We start from the raw sequence: 18,087 nt of genomic DNA on the forward strand, positions 1-18,087 counted from the left end.
TTAACGGGCTCCGGGCTCATGGTTAACGGGCTCCGGGCTCATGGTTAACGGGCTCCGGGCACATGGTTAACGGGCTCCGGGCTCATGGTTAACGGGCTCCGGGCACATGGTTAACGGGCTCCGGGCTCATGGTTAACGGGCTCCGGGCTCACGGTTAACGGGCTCCGGGCACATGGTTAACGGGCTCCGGGCTCACAGTTAACGGGCTCCGGGCTCACGGTTAACGGGCTCCGGGCTCATGGTTAACGGGCTCCGGGCTCACGGTTAACGGGCTCCGGGCTCATGGTTAAGCCGGAAGGACGGCCACCGAGGAGTTGGGAGCTGAGCAGCTGTCCCGCCACGGAGAGGCAGCCTCCCCATCCATTCCCATCGGCCGCCCTCCAGCTGCCCCGCCATCGTCCCGGCTCGGGCGGCCCCGCGGCAGCCGGGAGCATCTGTGAGCCCTGCTTCCTGCGTCAGCACAAAATAGCTCAGCATCTGTGACTTTAGAAAGCAGTGTTATTTCCTCTGATCAGACGTGACCGTGGTAAAGGAGAGTGAGAGACAAGACGGGGAACACGGGAGGGGAGGGACCAGAACGGGGCTCTACCTGCGAGGGCGCCGCGGGGCCGGGAGCCGCAGCGTCTCACCGCCGAGCGCTCCCTCTGCTGCGCCTTTCCCGCGCCCGCACCGGCCTGGGGACCGTGACAGGGCGGCTCGCGGGGTGTCAGCTGCCACCTCGCTGACGCGGTGACGCGGTGACCGTACTGCCGCGCGCCGGCCGTCTGCCGGCCGTGTGGCCGCCGTGTTTCTCTCCATCCTGTGCAGCATTTGTCTTCTCGCACAGCTTTCTTCAGGAAGCAGATTCCCCACCGGTTGTTGTTTATGGCTTTTGCCCTAAACAAACAGCCCCTCCACCTGCCCCCCGCCCCCCAATGTGAATGAGAAAATGCCGCCCACTGGGCAGACAGCAGGACTCGGGGGCGGGGTGTGTGTGAAAGCGGCTCCCACACAGGACAGCAAGGCCCGTGGTCGCGGCGCGGGTGTGCTTGTGCGTAGCATGGACTCAGCTTGGTTGTCAGCAGGTCTCCTCGGCAGCGGAGAACGTGCCCTGGTGAAACCACAGCACGGGGTCACGGGGGTTCGCTGCGCGCGCCAGGGCGGGTGTCCGGCCTCCGCACGGTGGCCTCTCCGCGCTCACACAGATGATCCTGAGGCCACAAGACTCACTGTGTTTAGTCCTTTCGCCATTTTTGAGATTGAACTGAGTCTGGGTGGCCCGTCCGTCTGCAGGGCTCCCAGAGGCCCTGGGCGAGTCCGTTTTCTCGGCTTTAGGAGCGGGCGCCGTGTCTCTGGTGTCTTGAGATGGTTGGTCGTGGTGTGGAGGGTGTTGCCGGGGCCTGCTAGAGCCGGGGAGTTGTGCCCAGGGCTGCTCTGGATGAGTGCTCGGGCTCCCGTCGGGCAAGGGCACGCAGCGCGTCTGCGGGTTGTCCCCACGGGGGCACCACACGCTCGGCGGGGGGGGGGGCTTCCTTCACGGTGACGCGCACTCAGCTCAGGAGCAGCGTCCGGCCTCGTCCACAGCGGACTCGGGAGGGGTTCAGGGTCCGAGATGCAGAGTGGGGGCTGAGGCCGCTGCCGGCTCAGCTGCGGATTATTTTGGTGGTGGAATGACGAGCTTTCCCAGGCGCCGTCGCCACAGCTGGGAAAACAGTGGCTGCTCTGCAGCAGTTTCCCAGGCACAGAGCTCGCCTCCTGCTGCTCGAGCATAAACATGTCCAGTTTAGCTCTCGTCCTGTGGGCGGTGTCGGGGCCGCGGCCCTTCTCGTCTGCACGGCCCCCTCCGCCTGCACCTGGAGCAGCCAGGGTGGCGTCGGAGCGCCCGCACCAGAGCCCGGCTTGTGTGTCTGCTCAGACATAACACCTTGGAGCTAAAGATCGCCACGGGGTTCAGTGTGACAGCGCTGCCATCTGCACCTCGCAAGCCCCGCCTAGACCCAGGAGGTGGGGCAGGCGAGGCCGCTGTTCGGGCAGGGACTGCACTGTGGCTGCGGGCACAGGCCGGGACCAGGGATGTGGCAGTGCCCCCCACCCCAGGGCACGGGGCTCCTGTACCAGGTGGCGCGGCCGATGTTGGGAATGAACCAGGAAGAAGGGCCTGAGACCGAGGTGGAGGCTGACCAGTCGCCAGGCGATGGAGCAGGAGGACGTGATTTCACAGTCCAGGGGGAGCGGCAGGGCTGGGGGCTGCAGGCCCTGAGCGAGCCTCTCCCCCCACCTGCACGTCTGTGTTTGGGGCGGGGGGCAGACCAAGGGAGGGCCAACGGCTGCACTTGGCAGGAGGTGACCTGGAAGCGGCCGGCGTGCCCTCCTTCTCGCCTACTGACCTCACCTTACGTCCGTCCTATCCGGCTACGGGCACGGCCGGCAGCCCAGGGCCCGGTCAAGCCCTGGGGGCCCTGCTCCTGGCAGCAGGGGGACGCACTGGACGGGGAGTCCTTGTCACGGGGCTCGATGGCGCTGCTTTCATGTGACTTCAGGGAAGGGCTGGGGCAGGTGGACGCTCACACAGGGCGGGGCGCCAGGAGGGGACGTGAAACAGCAGGAGCAGCCGGAACAAGCACTGGGTCGCCCGGCACCTAGCGGTGGGCCGCTGCGTCTGCGAACGAGCAGTTTATGGCTCAGTCTTTGCTCGTGTTGCTGCTCTAAAAGCCTGGGGGTTCTGAGGAGTGTCCGGCTGTGGAGCCAGACCCCACACCAGCCTCCTGCCCTCACAGCTCCAGCTGCTGCTCCTCCTGCGCCCAGCCAGCGTCCCCCCGAAGCTCGGTGTCCACTGAGCGCCTCGCGGCGGGCTCCCCCAGAGGCCCCCCGAAACTCCACGTCCACTGAGCGCCTCGCGGCGGGCTCCCCCAGAGGCCCCCCCGAAACTCCGTGTCCACTGAGCGCCTCGCGGTGGGCTCCCCCAGAGGCCCCCCAAAACTCCACGTCCACTGAGCGCCTCGCGGCGGGCTCCCCCAGAGCGTCCGTCCACAGCCTCCCGCTGCTCCCTTGCTTAGGCAAAATCCTGTTCTCACTTTTTTCTTTTATTGTCATAGAATGCACCCAACATAAAATGAACTCTTTTAGGCATTTTTTTTCTTTAGATACGTTTTCACTGATTTCAGAGAGAGAGAGAGAGAAACATCAGTGATGAGAGGGAATCATTGCCTGGCTGCCTCCTGCACGTCTGACCGAGCCCACAGCCCAGGCATGTGCTCTTGACCAGAATCAAACCCGGGACCCTTCCGTCCGCAGGCCGACGCCCTAACCACTGAGCCAAGCCGGCGAGGGCCCTTGTAGCCATCCTTGGACGTAGCGTTCAGTGGCAGTGAGCACGTTTGCATTGTGCATCCGTCACCACCACCATCTCCAGAACTTTCTCATCTTCCCAAACAGACGGTCCCCGTGAGCACTCGCTGCCCAGGCCCTGGCTCCGCCTCCCCCTCCTGTCTGTGGCTCTGACTCCTCCAGGGCCTCGCAGTCCCTCTTGGCGCCTGTGTTTCTCTCCCGTCCCATGAGGGTCAGGTGGCCGCACAGAGCGCAGCTCTTGGGCCTTGGGTCTGGGGGTGGTGAGGACAGCGTCCTGGGGCACCGCGCTTTGGGGTGCAGTCACTGGCCCGGTTTGAGCTTCCTGCCAGAGGTCGGTGTGGGAGTCCACCATTTTATTTATTTATTTTTTAGTATATTTTATTGATTTCAGAGAGGAAGGGAGAGGGGGAGAGAGAGAAACATCCATGATGAGAGAGAATCATGGATCAGCCGCCTCCTGCACGCCCCACACTGGGTAAGGAGTCCACAACCGGGCCTGTGCCCTTGACCAGAATCGAACACAGGACCCTTCCGTCTGCACGCCAACGCTCTATCCACTGAGCCACACCAGCTAGGGTGGGAGTCCGTCCTTTTAGGCGCTCGGCTTTAAGGGGGATTGGACATGTGCTGTCCGAGCCGCCCTCGCCCAGGGTCGGTGGGGGACGGAATTGTGAGACTCAGGGGACTTAGGAAGGGACTCGGGGAGCCCTGAAGCAGGTCTCCCCTCGGGCAGCTCGAGCGCTGCTGTGGGGGCGAGGGAGGACCTTTGCATTTAACTCTGTTTCTTGGAAGGAGCTGCTCGATGAGACCAGTGTCCTCTGAGACAGTGGCCTGCTGGGGTTTTCTTCGTTCCCGGGCCGTTTGCATTTTTGAGTCAGCAAAGAAAAATGCCATGCTGTTGGCCAGGGACGGAGTGTTCTGTGCTGGGCCGGGTCTCAGGAGGATGTCCCCCGTCTCTTGTTTGTTGAAGCAGTGACTTCCCTGGAGGACCCAGGTCTCCTGGGACCTGGGCGACTCACCTGGATCCAGGTGGCGGCTCGGCGAGACTGAGTCCACGCAGCTGGCTCCCTTCAGAGCCTGTGCAAGGGCCACGGGAACCACAGACTCGGGACAGCCCGTTCCTCCCAGGGGACGCAGGGCGGGAGACGGCCCCCGGACCCGCTCATTCGTGGCTGCGCGGGGGGTGGGGGGCACACAGGCTCTCCGTGTGCAAGGACCCTGCCACCCGGGGGGCTCTCGTCACCTCGAGTCGCAGCTAGCATCCTGCAATAAGCACTCGGTGGAGGCCACCCAGGAGGACCCTTCGGATCAGTTGGTCTGGTGACCTGCATTCCCTTGGTTTTTAAACTGGCATTTCCAGGCGGGATCCGCACTCGCTGTTCAACAGCAGGAGTCAGATCCTTTGGAGAGCTGATGTTTTCTGGGTGTGTGGCAGCTGCAGCTGCAGGCGTGAGCACACACTCGCCTGCCCGCCCGAGGGGGGTGCAGGGACTGTCGGATACCCTGAACCGTTTACGGGGCTCTCCTAGGCCTCATGCTCCCGGAAGCTGGTTCAGTGCATCCGGGGCAGCCTGTGGGGGCCCCACTGCTGTCCCGGGGCCCATCCCACCAGATGGACAGACCTGCCCACTTCTCAGGACCCCGCCTGCGGGCTCGCTGACTGCCCGGAGCTACAGCTGTCCCTGCAGGACTGCGGGTTGCGCTTGTGCTGACAGCCAGAACCTTCTAGAAGAGTGAGGCCGCGTGGAACATTCTGCCCAAGGATGGTGCAGCAGGGCCCAGACCCCCAGAGATGCCGCCGTGTCCAGGGGCTGCGGTGAGATGTTGGCCTCTAAGCTCTCACGTGAGTGAGGAGCCGCATCGCGCAGGAGACTTACGGGCTCCATGAGCCCCACACGCCCCGGGAGGAGCTGCTTCGAGAACCTGGAGGCACCAGCACACGAGTTTTATGGACAGAGCTGAGCAGTGCCAGCACCACTGGTGCTACCTCTTTACATTTTACCCAGAACTGTTCTCACGGCGTTCTCACTGCTCCACTGTCCCCACGAGCTGGAGCGTCTCGCCGTGTGCCGGAGCCGCCCTCGGGGCCCCTCCACTCCGCTGCTGCAGAGACGCTGCGTCCAGATGGAATGGAGGGAGCGATGGTGCCCAGGCAGCCTGAGCGCACAGGTGTCACTCTCACCTGGGGACCAAAGGCACTGGGCAGGCACGCAGCGTGCGGACACAGGTGGGGCAGTGGCCTTGCCAGCTCAGCTCAGCCTTAGGCTCCATTTCTCCTGAGGGGCAGGCTCCTGGCGAGCTGCCTGGCATGAAGGCGCTCCACCAAAGCGCCCTCCTTGCTGCTGCCGTGAGACAGTCTGCGCGGAGAGGGCCACGCGGGTCCCAGGCCAGTGGCATCCGTGACTGCCATCGGGAGCACGGTGGTGGCACCGCTCTGCAGCAGCTGGTGCAGGTGCCTGAGAGCTCGAGGGTGGCAGCGCTCCGGCTGGGAGAGGCCCTGGCATGCCCTGACCCCCTCGGCGCCCTCGCCCGGGCGGTGCTGAGTGCAGGAGCAGCTCCCGTCACGCCACACTGCTGAACCTCACCTCTGGCTGCTCGGCATCCGGGATGACGGCCTTCAGGGCTGCGTGGCAGAAGCGATTCAGGGCCGACACGCTGGTTCTCTGCTCCATGTACAGCCGCAGCTTGAATCTGAAGGTCTCCCCGAGGAAGCTGTAGATGAGGGGGTTCAGGCAGCTGTTGGAGAAAGCCGCGAGGTTGACAATGTGGCCGGTGAGGGGGTAGGCATGGCGGAAGGACTGTTGGCAGGGCTCGGCGCCTGGCTGCGCCTGCTGCAGGAGGTGCACGCTGATGAACACGTTCTCGGGCAGCCAGCAGATGAAGAAGACGAGGACCACGGCCACGATCATGCGGAGCGCCTTCTGCCGGCGCGGGCGCAGGCCCCGGCGCCTGTGGGCCTTGACGAGGACCCGGGCGATGAGCGAGTAGCAGAGGCCGATGATGGCGAAGGGGACGATGAAGCCCAGGGTGACCTCCAGCCACTGGATCTCCTTGGCGTCCGCGAAGCAGAAGCAGACGTCCCCCGAGTGCTGCAGGTGCGCCGCGGTGAAGGGCACCAGCGTGGCGGAGACCGAGGCCATCCAGATGAGGCCGCAGCTGAGCCGGGCGTGCTGCTTGGTGCGGAACAGGCCGCAGCGCATGGCCTGGGCCAGGGCGAGGTAGCGGTCGAAGCTCATCCAGGTGAGGAAGAAGACGCTGCTGTACATGTTGATCTGCAGGAAGAGGGACATGAAGGTGCAGAGCACGGCGATGTCGTAGTACTGCTCGTCCAGGTTGAACACCTCGATCAGCGAGTCGGCCACCAGGATGAGGTCGGCCGCCGCCAGGTTGATGAAGTACAGGTCGGGGCCGCTCATCCTCTCGCGGGCGCTGAGGTTCACCACCAGGATCAGGATGTTCCCCACGAAGCCGATGGGGAAGAGGAAGACGGTGTAGAGGCAGGAGAGGAAGAGCCCGATGGCGTACTGCGGGTGCGGGTGCGGGTGCGCCGCCAGCTCGCCCGTCTGGTTGGCTAGTGCCCTGCCGGCCAGCACGCGGGACAGGTTGAGCGCCACGGGGGCGCCGTCGTAGGCTCCGGGGTGGGTCTCCATGCCAGCGACGGGCGCTCGGGAGGTCATGCCCACACCTCCACCACGGGCGGCCTTCAGGCTCTGCCGCGAGGCTCTCGGAAACCCGTCTTAAGCAGCACGTCCATCTTGAGAAAGAAAGGTGCTGTCCTCAGAAGTGAGCCGGGCGTTGCTCACTTGGAGCCCGTCAGCAGGAGCCGGCGGCCGGGGTCTGCTCTGCAGGAGGAGGCGGGCGGCGGGCGGGCTCTGCACCACCCGCTCCTGCAGGCACCTGGGAGCAGAGGGGCGCGGGGCGCCCTCCACCCTTCATGCTGCAGGCAGGTGCACTGTGGGTGCGGAAGGGCTCCCTGCGGGTGTGTCTTCTGGGAGGACAAGTGCTGCTGAGCCGAGGCAGAGAAATAGACGCTCCCCCGAGGGCTCGCCGCTGCGGGCGGACGGTGAGTCAGCCTCACCCGGGAGCCTCTGACGGTCCAGTGGCTGGCTTGTGAAGTAATGTGGAGACGGCTTGGAAATCTTAGGAAAACTACTGTCTGTCAGGAGAGGAGATAAAGTTTATGTTGGCAGCTGTTGGGAGAGGAATCAGCAGGAAGGGAAAAACCCAGCTTTTCTGAAAGACAGTGGGTCCCAGGCGCCGTGGGGAGACGGGGTAGAACCTCTTCTCTGACAGGAAAATGATCCCAGAAATCTCGCTTCCTTGCTAAGCCTCGCACTAAGTTTAGATGCCGAAAATGAAACTTTTTTAAATAACATGGCACGAAAGACAAACTACGGAATGAAAATGGTAATTGTTTTAGGGAACGCTATTGAAATTTTATTCAGCGTGTTGACAATTACTGTCACACCTAACATGTTCTGTAATGCTGTTTGTAACCTAGCAACTCGGTGACCTGGAAGTGGGCAAGGCAGCCGCCCTTTCAGCCGGCTCTGGGGGCTGGCGGCCGGCTGCTGGCCGATGCGGGCAGCTCTGTGGAAACTGGGGCTTCGGGTCTGCACTTCGCTGTCGTCCCCCAAGTTCTCTGTGGGTCGGCTGCGTGCGGTATTAGGTCGCAGTGCGGAGGAGTGCCCCCTGGCAGGGGGCAGGCCCCACAGCACACGGGACGGCCCCACCCAGGGACCCAGGGAGGGACGCGCCCGCTCGAGGGCAGAGAAGCCCAGAGGAACCGGCTGGTCCCACTAAAATGGACTTGAATTGTTGATCTGAGAGTTTCCGTTTAATCCCGGGAGGCCGTGAGGAACCGATTCTGAAGAGCTGCCAGCCCAGACTAGACATTCCTAGACCTCGCACTCGAAAATGCTGGAAACTAAGGAGAGAGCCAGCCCCTCTGTCCAGCTCTGTGTCAGGACCCTTGGCCTGGCGGTCGGTACCTTTGATTTTAGCCTGTGTTTTTAGAGCCTCTCTGATTTCTTTGTAAAACTGCCCTGGCTGTTTGCTTTGCTCTTTACCTGGGAATCCTGAGGTGCTAGGCGGCTCTTAGGGGAAAGCGTGAGGTGAGCGGGCACAGGGGCTGCGAGGGAGCCTCCACCCAGGCCGTGTCCGGGAGGAGGTGCAGGGACGGGGCTGGCCGCGAGCACCCACTAAAGGGTGGGGAGCAGTAGACGGATGCGCCATCGGGTGGGCCCCCACTGTTTGTCCATGGAGAGAAGCCAAGCCACATTTTGTCAGACCCATTAGGCTCGCGTCCTTGTAAAGGGAGTGGATCACTGGTGCTTTCTGGGGCGGGCAAGCGTTTTCATTAAAGGAGGACAGAGGGCCGTGCTGGCTGGCGGGGCTGCAGGCGCTGCCTGTCCTGTGGGCGCCGGTCCTCACTGGGACACGGGCGAGAGCTGGGATGCAGCCCGCACACCGAGCCTCCTGAGTCACACTGACATCATGAGAGCTGAGTGGGGGTTTTCTCCCATGGAGCGTGGCTCTACCCAGAGGTTGGGGGCCTCGTGCCCCTGGCCCCAGCTGGTGCCCAGTCTACCCATATCCGTGCCCAGCTGTCACCCACAGTGGGCTGCACACCCACCTGAAGGCAGAACCAGGAACCCAGACAGACTTACCTGTGCCACAGCCGGCGCCCCGCCCGTGCCCCTCTGAGCAGACCCCCCTGTCCTGCAAGGGCTCCTGGCCAGCCCAGGTACCGTGCTCGCGGCCGCTGGCCGCTGGCCGCAGCGGTAGGAAGGCTGGGGCCGTGGAAGCGGAGGTGCCTGTGGTCCTCACGGAAGCCGAAGCGTCGGGGCTGCCGGGGAGCAGCCTTTATATCTGCAGGCTCTGGGGCTGGGCCGCCCATGGGCTCTGGACACTGGCAGCCTCCCTCCGCTGGAGGCCTCCCTCCGCAGGCCAGGGTTAACCCTTTTTCCGCCGGCCTTTTTCCTCCACACTGGCAGTGAGCTCAGGCTTCAGTTCCACTGCCTCCTTCACCCACTGATGCAGTTTTTTACTTTGAAGGGATTGTAAATAGGTTTTGTCTGTCCTTTAGATAATAACCTGTCACCATTTGTTGAAACTTTAAATAGTCTTGCTTGTTTTAGCAACTGACTGGCCTTAAAACTAAACACTAAATGTTCTCAGCTTGGAGATAGCATTTGAATTATATGCAGAGATTTTACCTGGGAATTGCATAGACATTCGCAGAAAGAAACTTAAATTTAAGAAATAGCAGGTATTTTGGCAAGTAAATGAGGAATTGGATTTGTTTTTCTGCTCTCGATGTTAGCCATGTCTCAGCTCCCCCTCCCCTTGCTCACAAGCCACCTGTGTGGACCTGCCCCGCAGGTGAGGACGACAGACCTGAGACCTCCTCCCGCCACGGCCGGCGCCTGCCTGAGGGACCAGGACAGAGTTCGCTCCGGTTCCCAGTGCCCACCTGCTGGTGGTCAGCCTCGTACCTGGAGAAGGGCTGGCAGAGCGAGGCCAGGAGGCCGATGGCCCAGGTCAGGGCGCAGGGACTTAGGGCCCTCGTGTGCCGCGTTCGGCAGTTTCGTAAACATCACATTTTAATGGGTCTCGTCCTTCCTGCCTGGTGTTTTTTTACCTTGGCAGTTTGTTAAAAACGGGAGGTTGCACTCTGAGTGATCTGCGTACTGAGCACGAATACATCGGCTGCCGCCGCACCAGCACCGCAGCCGCGTGCGCTTCCTGGGACGCAGGCCGCTGGGCTTGATGCCGGCCCGACAGGCACGGGCACTGAGTCCTGCAGCCCAGGCGGCCAGAGTGCGTGCCGCAGCTTCCTGTTGTGCACGAGTCGATGGCGGATGAGCTGGGAGGCCTTCTGCACGATGATAACCACCATCGCCCAGAGACAGGTTCTGGGAAAGACAAGCCTGTTTGCAACAGAGAATTCTGCGTGCGTTTCTCTGGAAAAGCACTGACCCCGGGTCCTCCCAGCCTGGGTCCCCGCGTGATTCCAGTGTGAGCTTCCTGAGCCTCCGAGGGACGCGGTCGCGACGGTCGGATTGTAGGCACACCTCGGGCCGCAGCAACGCCAGGCGGTCTCGGCGCTGCCGCCTGAGCCACCGTTTAGACGGAAGGGAGCCCCGAGAAAGCCCAGCGTCCTCTGCAGCTGAGTAAATAGAGCGAAGCCAAGCCTTGAAATGCCAAGCGTGTCCCTTAAAATAGCTGCTGCCACTCGCGCTCCCCGCCTGTCCCAGCGCTGCCCGGCGGCTCCGGAGGCCTCTGTGCCTTCGCGTTTTCCCTGGGTTCCCTTTGGGGCCATGGCCCTGTGGCTGGTCCCCAGTTCTGTGCTTGAAGCTGAAATCAGCTGAACTGGGGCAGCCAGGTCTTGGGCCCCGTCCCCTGGAGCTCTGGGTGGCTGCGACCCGTCAGCCTGCCCCGAACTGGGCGTGGGGGGGACGGCAGCGTCCGGGATGGCCGTCCCCGGGCCCCGGCGAGTCCGTGTGAGTTCGCACGGGTGGCGCACACCAGGCTCTGCCCTGGGGGAGCCATCCAGTTCCCGGGCTGTTCTGGAATGTCAGGCTAAAATCTGGGGCCCGGTCCCGGCCCCACCTTACGTGATCGTCAAAGCTGTGTCCTCAGGGAGGGCCCCAAGAGCCACACAGGAAGTGTCTCCCTCCCCCCTTTTGTTTTTTAAATATGTTCCCATTGGTTTCAGAGAGGAAGGGCGAGGGAGAGAGCTAGGAGCATCGGTGATGAGAAAATCATGGATCGACTGCCTCCCACACGCCGTTAACGTTAAGGCTGTGGCCTGTGTTCTTGGGCTGGAGAGTCTCCGTGCTGAAGCAGGTCCTGCGTCTCCAGTCCTCTGGCTCAGGGAGGGGAACTGGACCAGAGTCGCACGGTGCATCCCTGCAGGGCCAGCCAGGCCGGCAGCTGGGGCCTAGGAGCCAGGACGTGGTACTGTCAGCTCCCGACCGTCTGTCCACCCCAGCAGCAGGTTCCTCGCATCTCACATGTGGGGCTCGGTGTACAGAGAGGACCCCGCTGCCAGAGAGAGAAGGTCCGAGAGCCGACGGTTCGTTCCGTGGCTGGTTCCCCAGCTGCTCCCTCGGCTGAAATGCCTAGGAACTCGGGCTGGGCACACCTGTGCTTCAGGCCTCGCGCAGCCACGCCCAGCAGCCCCTGTAGTTCTGGAACCAGTCTGACGAGGGCATCTGCGGCTGTGGTTTCATAAATTAATTCAGGCCCTTCCACTCCTGGCCGTGCACAAGTCACAGGAGGGAACCGTTAAAAGTCAGAACAAAGAGACGACTCTTTTCAGACAACAGGCAGTGCCCCCCTCCCAGGCCTGTCCCGCCACCCAGGGTGATGGCCCACTGAGGGGCGGCCGTGGAGAGAAGGGGGGGCCTGGGCTGAGTGCGCCCTCAAAACATGAAGCCCTGGGGCCGAGCTGGGGACGGCCTGCTGCGAGGGGAACCCCAGGCTGCAGAGGGCTGGCCTGCGGTCCAAGCCCACCAGCCACACGGGACATCTCACCCCAGAACAGGGAGGCCTGGCGACCGAAGCTCAGCCACAGCTCAGGAGGTCCTGCTGGTCTGCCTGCCGAGCCCACACAGTGCCCTTCAGACGGCAGCCGGGGTCAGACCCCCGCGGGAGAACGGTCCACCTTCTAATAAAGACGACCACGGGGGAGGGAGTGGCTCCGTCTGCCCGGTGCTGCCTGGCGGTGCGGACGCTCCTGCGGGGAGGGCCGCCCCCTGCCCTGCCTCCCGCCTCCTGCCCACCGCGGGCCTGCTGTGAGCCGACCTCAGCCGCACACGTACGGTGAAGGCTTCATGAGTATGTGCGCAGAGAAAGGAGAAGTACAAGGAGAGCTTTTGGAAGCATTTACTATTTTAATGTATGTTCAGAAGCCACTGAAATAGCTAAGACCCAAATCCTTCAGAAGGAGGGGCGCAGATGTAGACGTGGAAGCGGGGCTCACGCAGGCACGAGTCTGTCCTCCGTTTGCAGGTTGATGTTAAGCATTCGTTAAATACACATCCAGGCAGCGGGGCACCAGCTGTCGCCGTTCAGACACGGAGGGACGCAGGTGCGTGTGGCTCGGAAGGAAGCCAGCCTGGGGGCTGCCGCCGTAGCTCCAGCTGCATGGTGGGCGCTGGGAGAGGCGAGTCGCAGGGGCAGCGGGGTGCGGGCTGGTGGGGGCACGTGGACTTAGCACCATGAATACTCCCGGTGCTGGGCAGGGAGCGGTGTGGGCGTGGAGTCCTGACAGAAAGAGCGAGGCTCTCCAGGGCAGTTTCCCGGCCAGAGGTGCCTCCCCGCACGTCTCTCTGTTCAGCCAGGAAACTCGGGGTGCGCCCGCCAGGAGACGCGTGTGCGCCTCAGAATAAGCCTGCTGCTGGGCTCGGTGCTTTGTGTTTCCTATGCGACTGCCTTTCTGCAGATGCTACGGAGAGAAGAGGGCCTTGGAACAGCTGCTCCCTGGGCCGCCGAGGCGTGTGCCCTGCACCACACCAGCTGCGCTCCTGCTCTAGGCCTGTGGGTGACTTCTCAGACCTGCGATGGCGACCCACTGGAAACCACAAAACAGCCCTTCCTTGTTCTTGGCAGCCGTGAGGTCGGGCAGGGTTCTGATGTGGCCACCAGCTCATTAGCATCATGTCTTTATCTTCGAGATGCCTTCCTCGTCATCCCCCTTCCCAGCCAGATACGCCCCCCGACCAGCTTCCCCAGGCTCCCCGGCCCGGACTTGAGGGGTGTGGGTGTTGGTTTGGGTCAGGGGATCGCACTTTGGCACACATTGGGCTGACGGCCAGAAAGCGAGTTTTCAGTAGGTGCCCCCCAAGCAGAGGACCCCGACGCCCCACAGCAGGTGTGCGCTTCCGCGAGCCGCGTCCCTCCCTGCAAACAGGGCGACTCGGCACCCACTGGTGTAAGGAGGCACCGCCGCCGGCCTCTGGCCTCTCTTCTGCGCAGGCAGGGCAGAGCCGCCAGGCAGTGCCCGCCTGCAGGGCTGGTGGAGGAGGCGGGTGCCAGGCGGTGGTGCAGCCCTCCGCACCCAGCACCAGCTCCGCCAGGCTCGTGAGCAGCTCGTCCCTGGGGGACCCCACATCCCGCTGCCGCTTCAGCCGGGCTTGCTGCAGGAGCGCCATGCTGTGAGCAGGCGGCAGGAGAACGTGGCCGGGCGATGGCCAGCACTGCCAGGTGGGCAGAGCCCAGGTCCCTCGGGCAGAACAGCCCGCCAGGCCCGCTGGGCAACCAGCAGGGTGAGGGATGCCAGCTCCAGGATGAGCGCGAGCCCGAAGCCCAGGCCGGCGTTCACAATTTCACACTCAGGCCAGGCGGTCAGCAGGTCCAGCTGGCACAGGACGGTCCTATGCAGCTCCCGGGCATGCCCAGCAGGGCCACCACTGCCAGGGAGCTGCAGAGGGCACAGGGCCCCAGGCCCCCCGCACGCCTCGGAGTCGCCTGGGTGGCCGGGTGGAGACAGGATGGGGGCCCGCAGCAGGAGCACGAAGAGCATCGCCAGCTGCACGTACTGGGCATTGAAGTAGCAGGTGTTGGACAGGAAGGAGAGGGCAGCGCAGCCCAGGTGGGTGGTGGCCAGGTAGTCGGCCGGGTGGCGACGGTGAGCGAGAGCAGCGTTGCCAGCACGTTGGTGACCATGAGGTCCACGAGGAACATGTCCAGGCCCCCAGCCTGGCGCGGCCCCAGAGGAAGGTGGTCAAGTTGAACAGTCCAGTTGCCAAGCTCACTGGGACACACAGAGCCACGCAGACCTGCACGCACCTGGCGATGGCGCCCTGCACCGCCGGGAAACGCGGCTGGGGTGCCATCTCAGCACACGGCTGCGGCAGGCACCACAGGGTGATGGAGCCTGGTGGTGACTGGGGGTTCTCTCCCCCTTCCCCTCTTCATACCCTCCCCCCACACTGCTCCTTACACTGTAACGAAGCAGACGAGGCTAGGAGGTAGCTTTGCTGTTTGTCCAGAGGAAACTGAAGGCAGTGAGATGGGAAACTTAATTCTACAGGAATACTCGGGGCGCCCGGGTCCCTGCGGCCGGTGGGCGGCCAGGCTGCAGACCCGGGATCGGGAGTAGCGAGGGCGTACAGCCTCTCCCCGTGCGGCAGCTGGACTGTGTCGGAAAGCCTGGTCCTCACACACACAGGCTGTTGGGTGTTGCTGTGGGCTCTTCTCTCTGTGTTGTGGGAGGTGGCATGTGGAGCCAGAGCAGCCATCCCAGGGGACTGCCTCGCTCGTCTTGTTCCTCGAAGCTTTGGCCTGGGCCAGGCACGGTCGTGTCACAGCTGCGTGTAACGTGAGCAGGACGGCGGCGCCCTCGCAACAGGACCCAGGGTGCCAGACCTCCTGTCTGTCGGCAGCCACCAGCTGTGTGTGGCCACGAGTCGCCCGCTCCGCCTGGCGGTGCCACTGGGAGTCCTTGCTTCTTTCAGGCACCCACCGTCCTTCCTCCTACAATGCCCATCTCCTCCCGGGTCAGGCAGGGCCTGGGTTCTGCGAGTCTGCTCCCGCATCACAGTCCCTTGATCCCAGTGAAACCTCACCCTCTGAACTGGGCTTTAGGGCGACGGCGTCATGGGCACCCACTGTGCCTGTTAGGCTGGAACCCTGCTCCCCGGACTGACCCTGCGTCCCCAGGCCGCACCGGGCGGGACTCACACTGCTGCCGGGTGATGGTCTCCATCTGCCTGTGCTCGGGTGGTGAGCGGCGGCCCAGACAGGAGCAACGCGGAAATTAAGATGAGTGACCAGGCCGAGAGGAAGCCGTTTGCAATGTCTCCTTAATTAGGGTGAATCGGAAGGCGCTTCTGAGGACATTGACGGTCGGTCAGAAAACAGCATTAGGCCGTCCCCGTGTCCGGACTCTGCAGCCGCCACGGTGCAGCGCTTCCTGGGCCCTGTTGTCGCCCCCACCCTCCCTCGCCTGTGGCCGTCAGCCCTGCCATCTGACGTGTTCAGCAGGGTCACCCCCCAATGGATGGAGATGCGCGTGTCCTGGTCTGGCCTCAGCCCGATGGGCAGGCTTGTGGGCTGCCTCTTGCCTTGTTCTACGCTTTCTCCAGAGGCGAGGGGTCTGCCTGGGGGAGGTCCAGCTGGACCGTGTCTCCTCCTGCCCCCACCCATAGTGCCAGGCCATGGCCTCAGCGTCCACAGATAGAACCCACCTGCCCACCACCGTGGGCCACTAAACTCCGATCGCAGCCCCCTTTACAGCAGTGCCACACAAGCACCCGGCCCAGGTGGGCGCCAGGCACGGTGCTGACAGGCATGGCTCTCTGCCCTCCTGCATGCCCGGTCCTGCTGCGGCCTCTCACCCATGCCCAGCTCTCAGTTGGAACAGGCCGGACCCCCAGGAGCCAGAGGTGGTGCTCAGGGGGGCTTGGCAGGAGCCTCGTCTGTCATGCCGGACCCCCTCTCTGTGCTCCACCACTTCTGGATTTTACTTGGAAAGGTAATAGGACTAGTCCCCGGTCCACACCCCCTTCCTGGCTCCTCTATACCCTGGGCTTCTCTGGCCTTGACCGGCTTCCCTCCAGGCAGTGCGGCTGCCGGGAGGGCTCCCGGGAGGCGAGGCCTTGGTGACATCAGCAGGCTGGCTGCGTTCTCCCCAGGAGCCGGCGCTGATGAAAGCCTTTCTGTGGGAGCTCATCAGACACCGCAGGGACGGGGGGACCCCCCTGACAGTGGGGGCGCTTGGTTGCAAATGACAGCATCTAGGCCTCACCCTAGATGGTTTGGCTCAGTGGGTAGAGCGTCGGCCTACGGACCAAAGGGTCCTCGGTTCGATTCCGGTCAGGGGCACGGACCTGGTCAGAGCTGGTGCAGGAGCAACCCATCGATGTGTGGCTTTCACATCCATGTTTCTCTCTGTCTTTCCCTCTCCCATTCTCTCAAAACCAATGAAAAAATACCCTCAGGTGAGGAGTAACGACGACGACAAAAACGTACACGCAGCACAGCTCGCTGGTGTGGGTGTGTCCTGCACAGGCATCTGGTCACAGAGCCACCCCTCTGGTCCTCTGGTCAGTCCAGTCCCACCCTCCACCCCAGGCCCGCAACACTGCTTTCCGTCCCTGTGTCTGACTGTCCCAAAATGTCCACACGTGTGCATGTGTGCACATGCGTTGTGCATGGAGACTTGCCGTGATGCGTGTCAGCCTCATTGCTGGGCAGCCCTGGACCGTGTGGACGTCCGTGCCGGTGTATCTGCTCACCCGCTGAGTGACGTTGGGCCATTACGACTACGACTACTATAAATACCTGCATGCAGGTTTTTATGATAAACTAGAGGATCGGTGCACCTCGGCCTGGCCTGCGCCCTCTCACATCCGGGACCCTTGGGGGATGTCTGAGGCCCGGTGCATGGATTCAGCCCCATCCCTGCAGGCCGGGCCGAGGGACCCCACCAGTGCACGAATCCACGCACCAGGCCTCTAGTATGCACATAAGGTCTTTGGTTAATCTCTTCCCGCCCTCCCCCCTCCCCCCTCCCCTCTGAGACTCATCGGTCTGTTCAAGTTTCCATGCCAGTGCGTTGAGCGCCTGCCCCCTGCTGGTCAGTGTGTGTCATGGCTACCGGTCGATGGTCGCTTAGGCTTTCACATAGATGGATGTTTGGGTGAACCCGAGTGAAATGCGGGTTCTTACAGGGAGGCGTGCTCCGCTGTACAGGTCGCCGCGGGGTCTTCATCAAGCCCGCCGGCCCTGGAGGCCTGTGCGCACTCCAGCCGGAGCCGGCCTGCCAGTTCGGTCCCGGGAGACGGGCGGAGCCTCTGCTGCAGACCTGCGCGCGTCCAGCCAGTTTCAGGCCCGGATCCAGGGCTTTGGGGCCTCCTGGGGGACGCAGGGCTGCCCGGCCGTCCCCGTCCCCTGGGAGCTCCTGAGCCAGAGCCGGAGAATGTTGTGTTCCTTCCAGCAGCTCTGGCTGCAGCGCCTTCGTCGTCTTTCAGACTAGACTGGCTCTAGGGAGCGTGGGCCCCACACCCAGGAGCGCTCCCCAGACAGGGGCACGCGAGAGCCCTGGCCTGGTGACAGGGCGGGATCCGTGGTTTCCGCGGGCTGGGGTGGGAGCAGGGACGAGGTTGGCAGGTGGGGAGGGCCAGCTCCTCCCTCCCTCCCTGTCCCTCTGGCTCTTTAGCGCCTCTGGTGTTGGCTGCGTCAGTGTTTCCAGGGGCCGAGCGGCCTGATGCGTCACCGTGTCTCGAACGTGGCTGTGCCCCGCGCGTCCCAGCCAGTGGCACTGCCGCAGCGGGCGTGACCTGCCGCAGTGAAGGTGGCGTGGGGCGTCTGGCGCTCTTCTCTCGTCGTCACGCAGACTTGCCGGGGGTGCGGCCCGAGCCCGACTGCTGAGCGGTGTTGGGCTGTGGGCGCAGCCTTGGTTTGTCCATTTGCTGTTTGAAGGACGTTTGAGTTACTTCTAGGTTTGGGCTCCGTGTCCTCCCCTGTGGGTGGAAAACCAGGCCCACAGTCTCCAGAGCCCCGGACAGCGCCATGCAGACGTGCCCCAGGCCCAGGCGGGCGGACGGGGTCCTGGCTCAGCTGGACTGCTGGTCGCCCCTCTCAGCCAGCAGGGCCCGCGCAGCTCCTGTGCCCCTGCGTCCCAACACTAGGAGACACCCTGCTTCTCCCTGGGGCCCGCCTGGAGTCCAAGCAGCTGCCCTTCTCAGAGGAAAGCTTTGCTCCCGCCTTCCGCCATTTAACACAGCGTCCCAGAGAGAGGGACGCAGG

At 63.4% G+C, this 18,087-nt stretch overlaps 2 protein-coding genes across 2 annotated transcripts in view; one reads left to right on the forward strand and one right to left on the reverse strand.

Annotated features, from left to right (window-relative positions):
* Positions 1-18,087, forward strand: part of C5H7orf50 (chromosome 5 C7orf50 homolog) — a 62,595-nt gene that overhangs the window by 13,830 nt on the left and 30,678 nt on the right. The gene's annotated exons all lie outside the window — the stretch shown is intronic.
* GPER1 (G protein-coupled estrogen receptor 1) lies at positions 5,273-7,238 on the reverse strand. Its single transcript, XM_059699448.1, has one exon. It carries the CDS (start codon positions 7,002-7,004, stop codon positions 5,889-5,891), a length of 1,116 nt encoding a protein of 371 aa, XP_059555431.1. The 5' UTR covers positions 7,005-7,238; the 3' UTR covers positions 5,273-5,888.

This window comes from Myotis daubentonii, chromosome 5 (assembly GCF_963259705.1).
Source record: "Myotis daubentonii chromosome 5, mMyoDau2.1, whole genome shotgun sequence".
In the NCBI taxonomy this organism is placed as follows: domain Eukaryota; kingdom Metazoa; phylum Chordata; class Mammalia; order Chiroptera; family Vespertilionidae; genus Myotis; species Myotis daubentonii.

Coding starts and splice junctions, on each gene's coding strand:
- GPER1 (XM_059699448.1), bottom strand. CDS start 7,004: ATGACCTCCCGAGCGCCCGTCGCTGGCATGGAGACCCACCCCGGAGCC.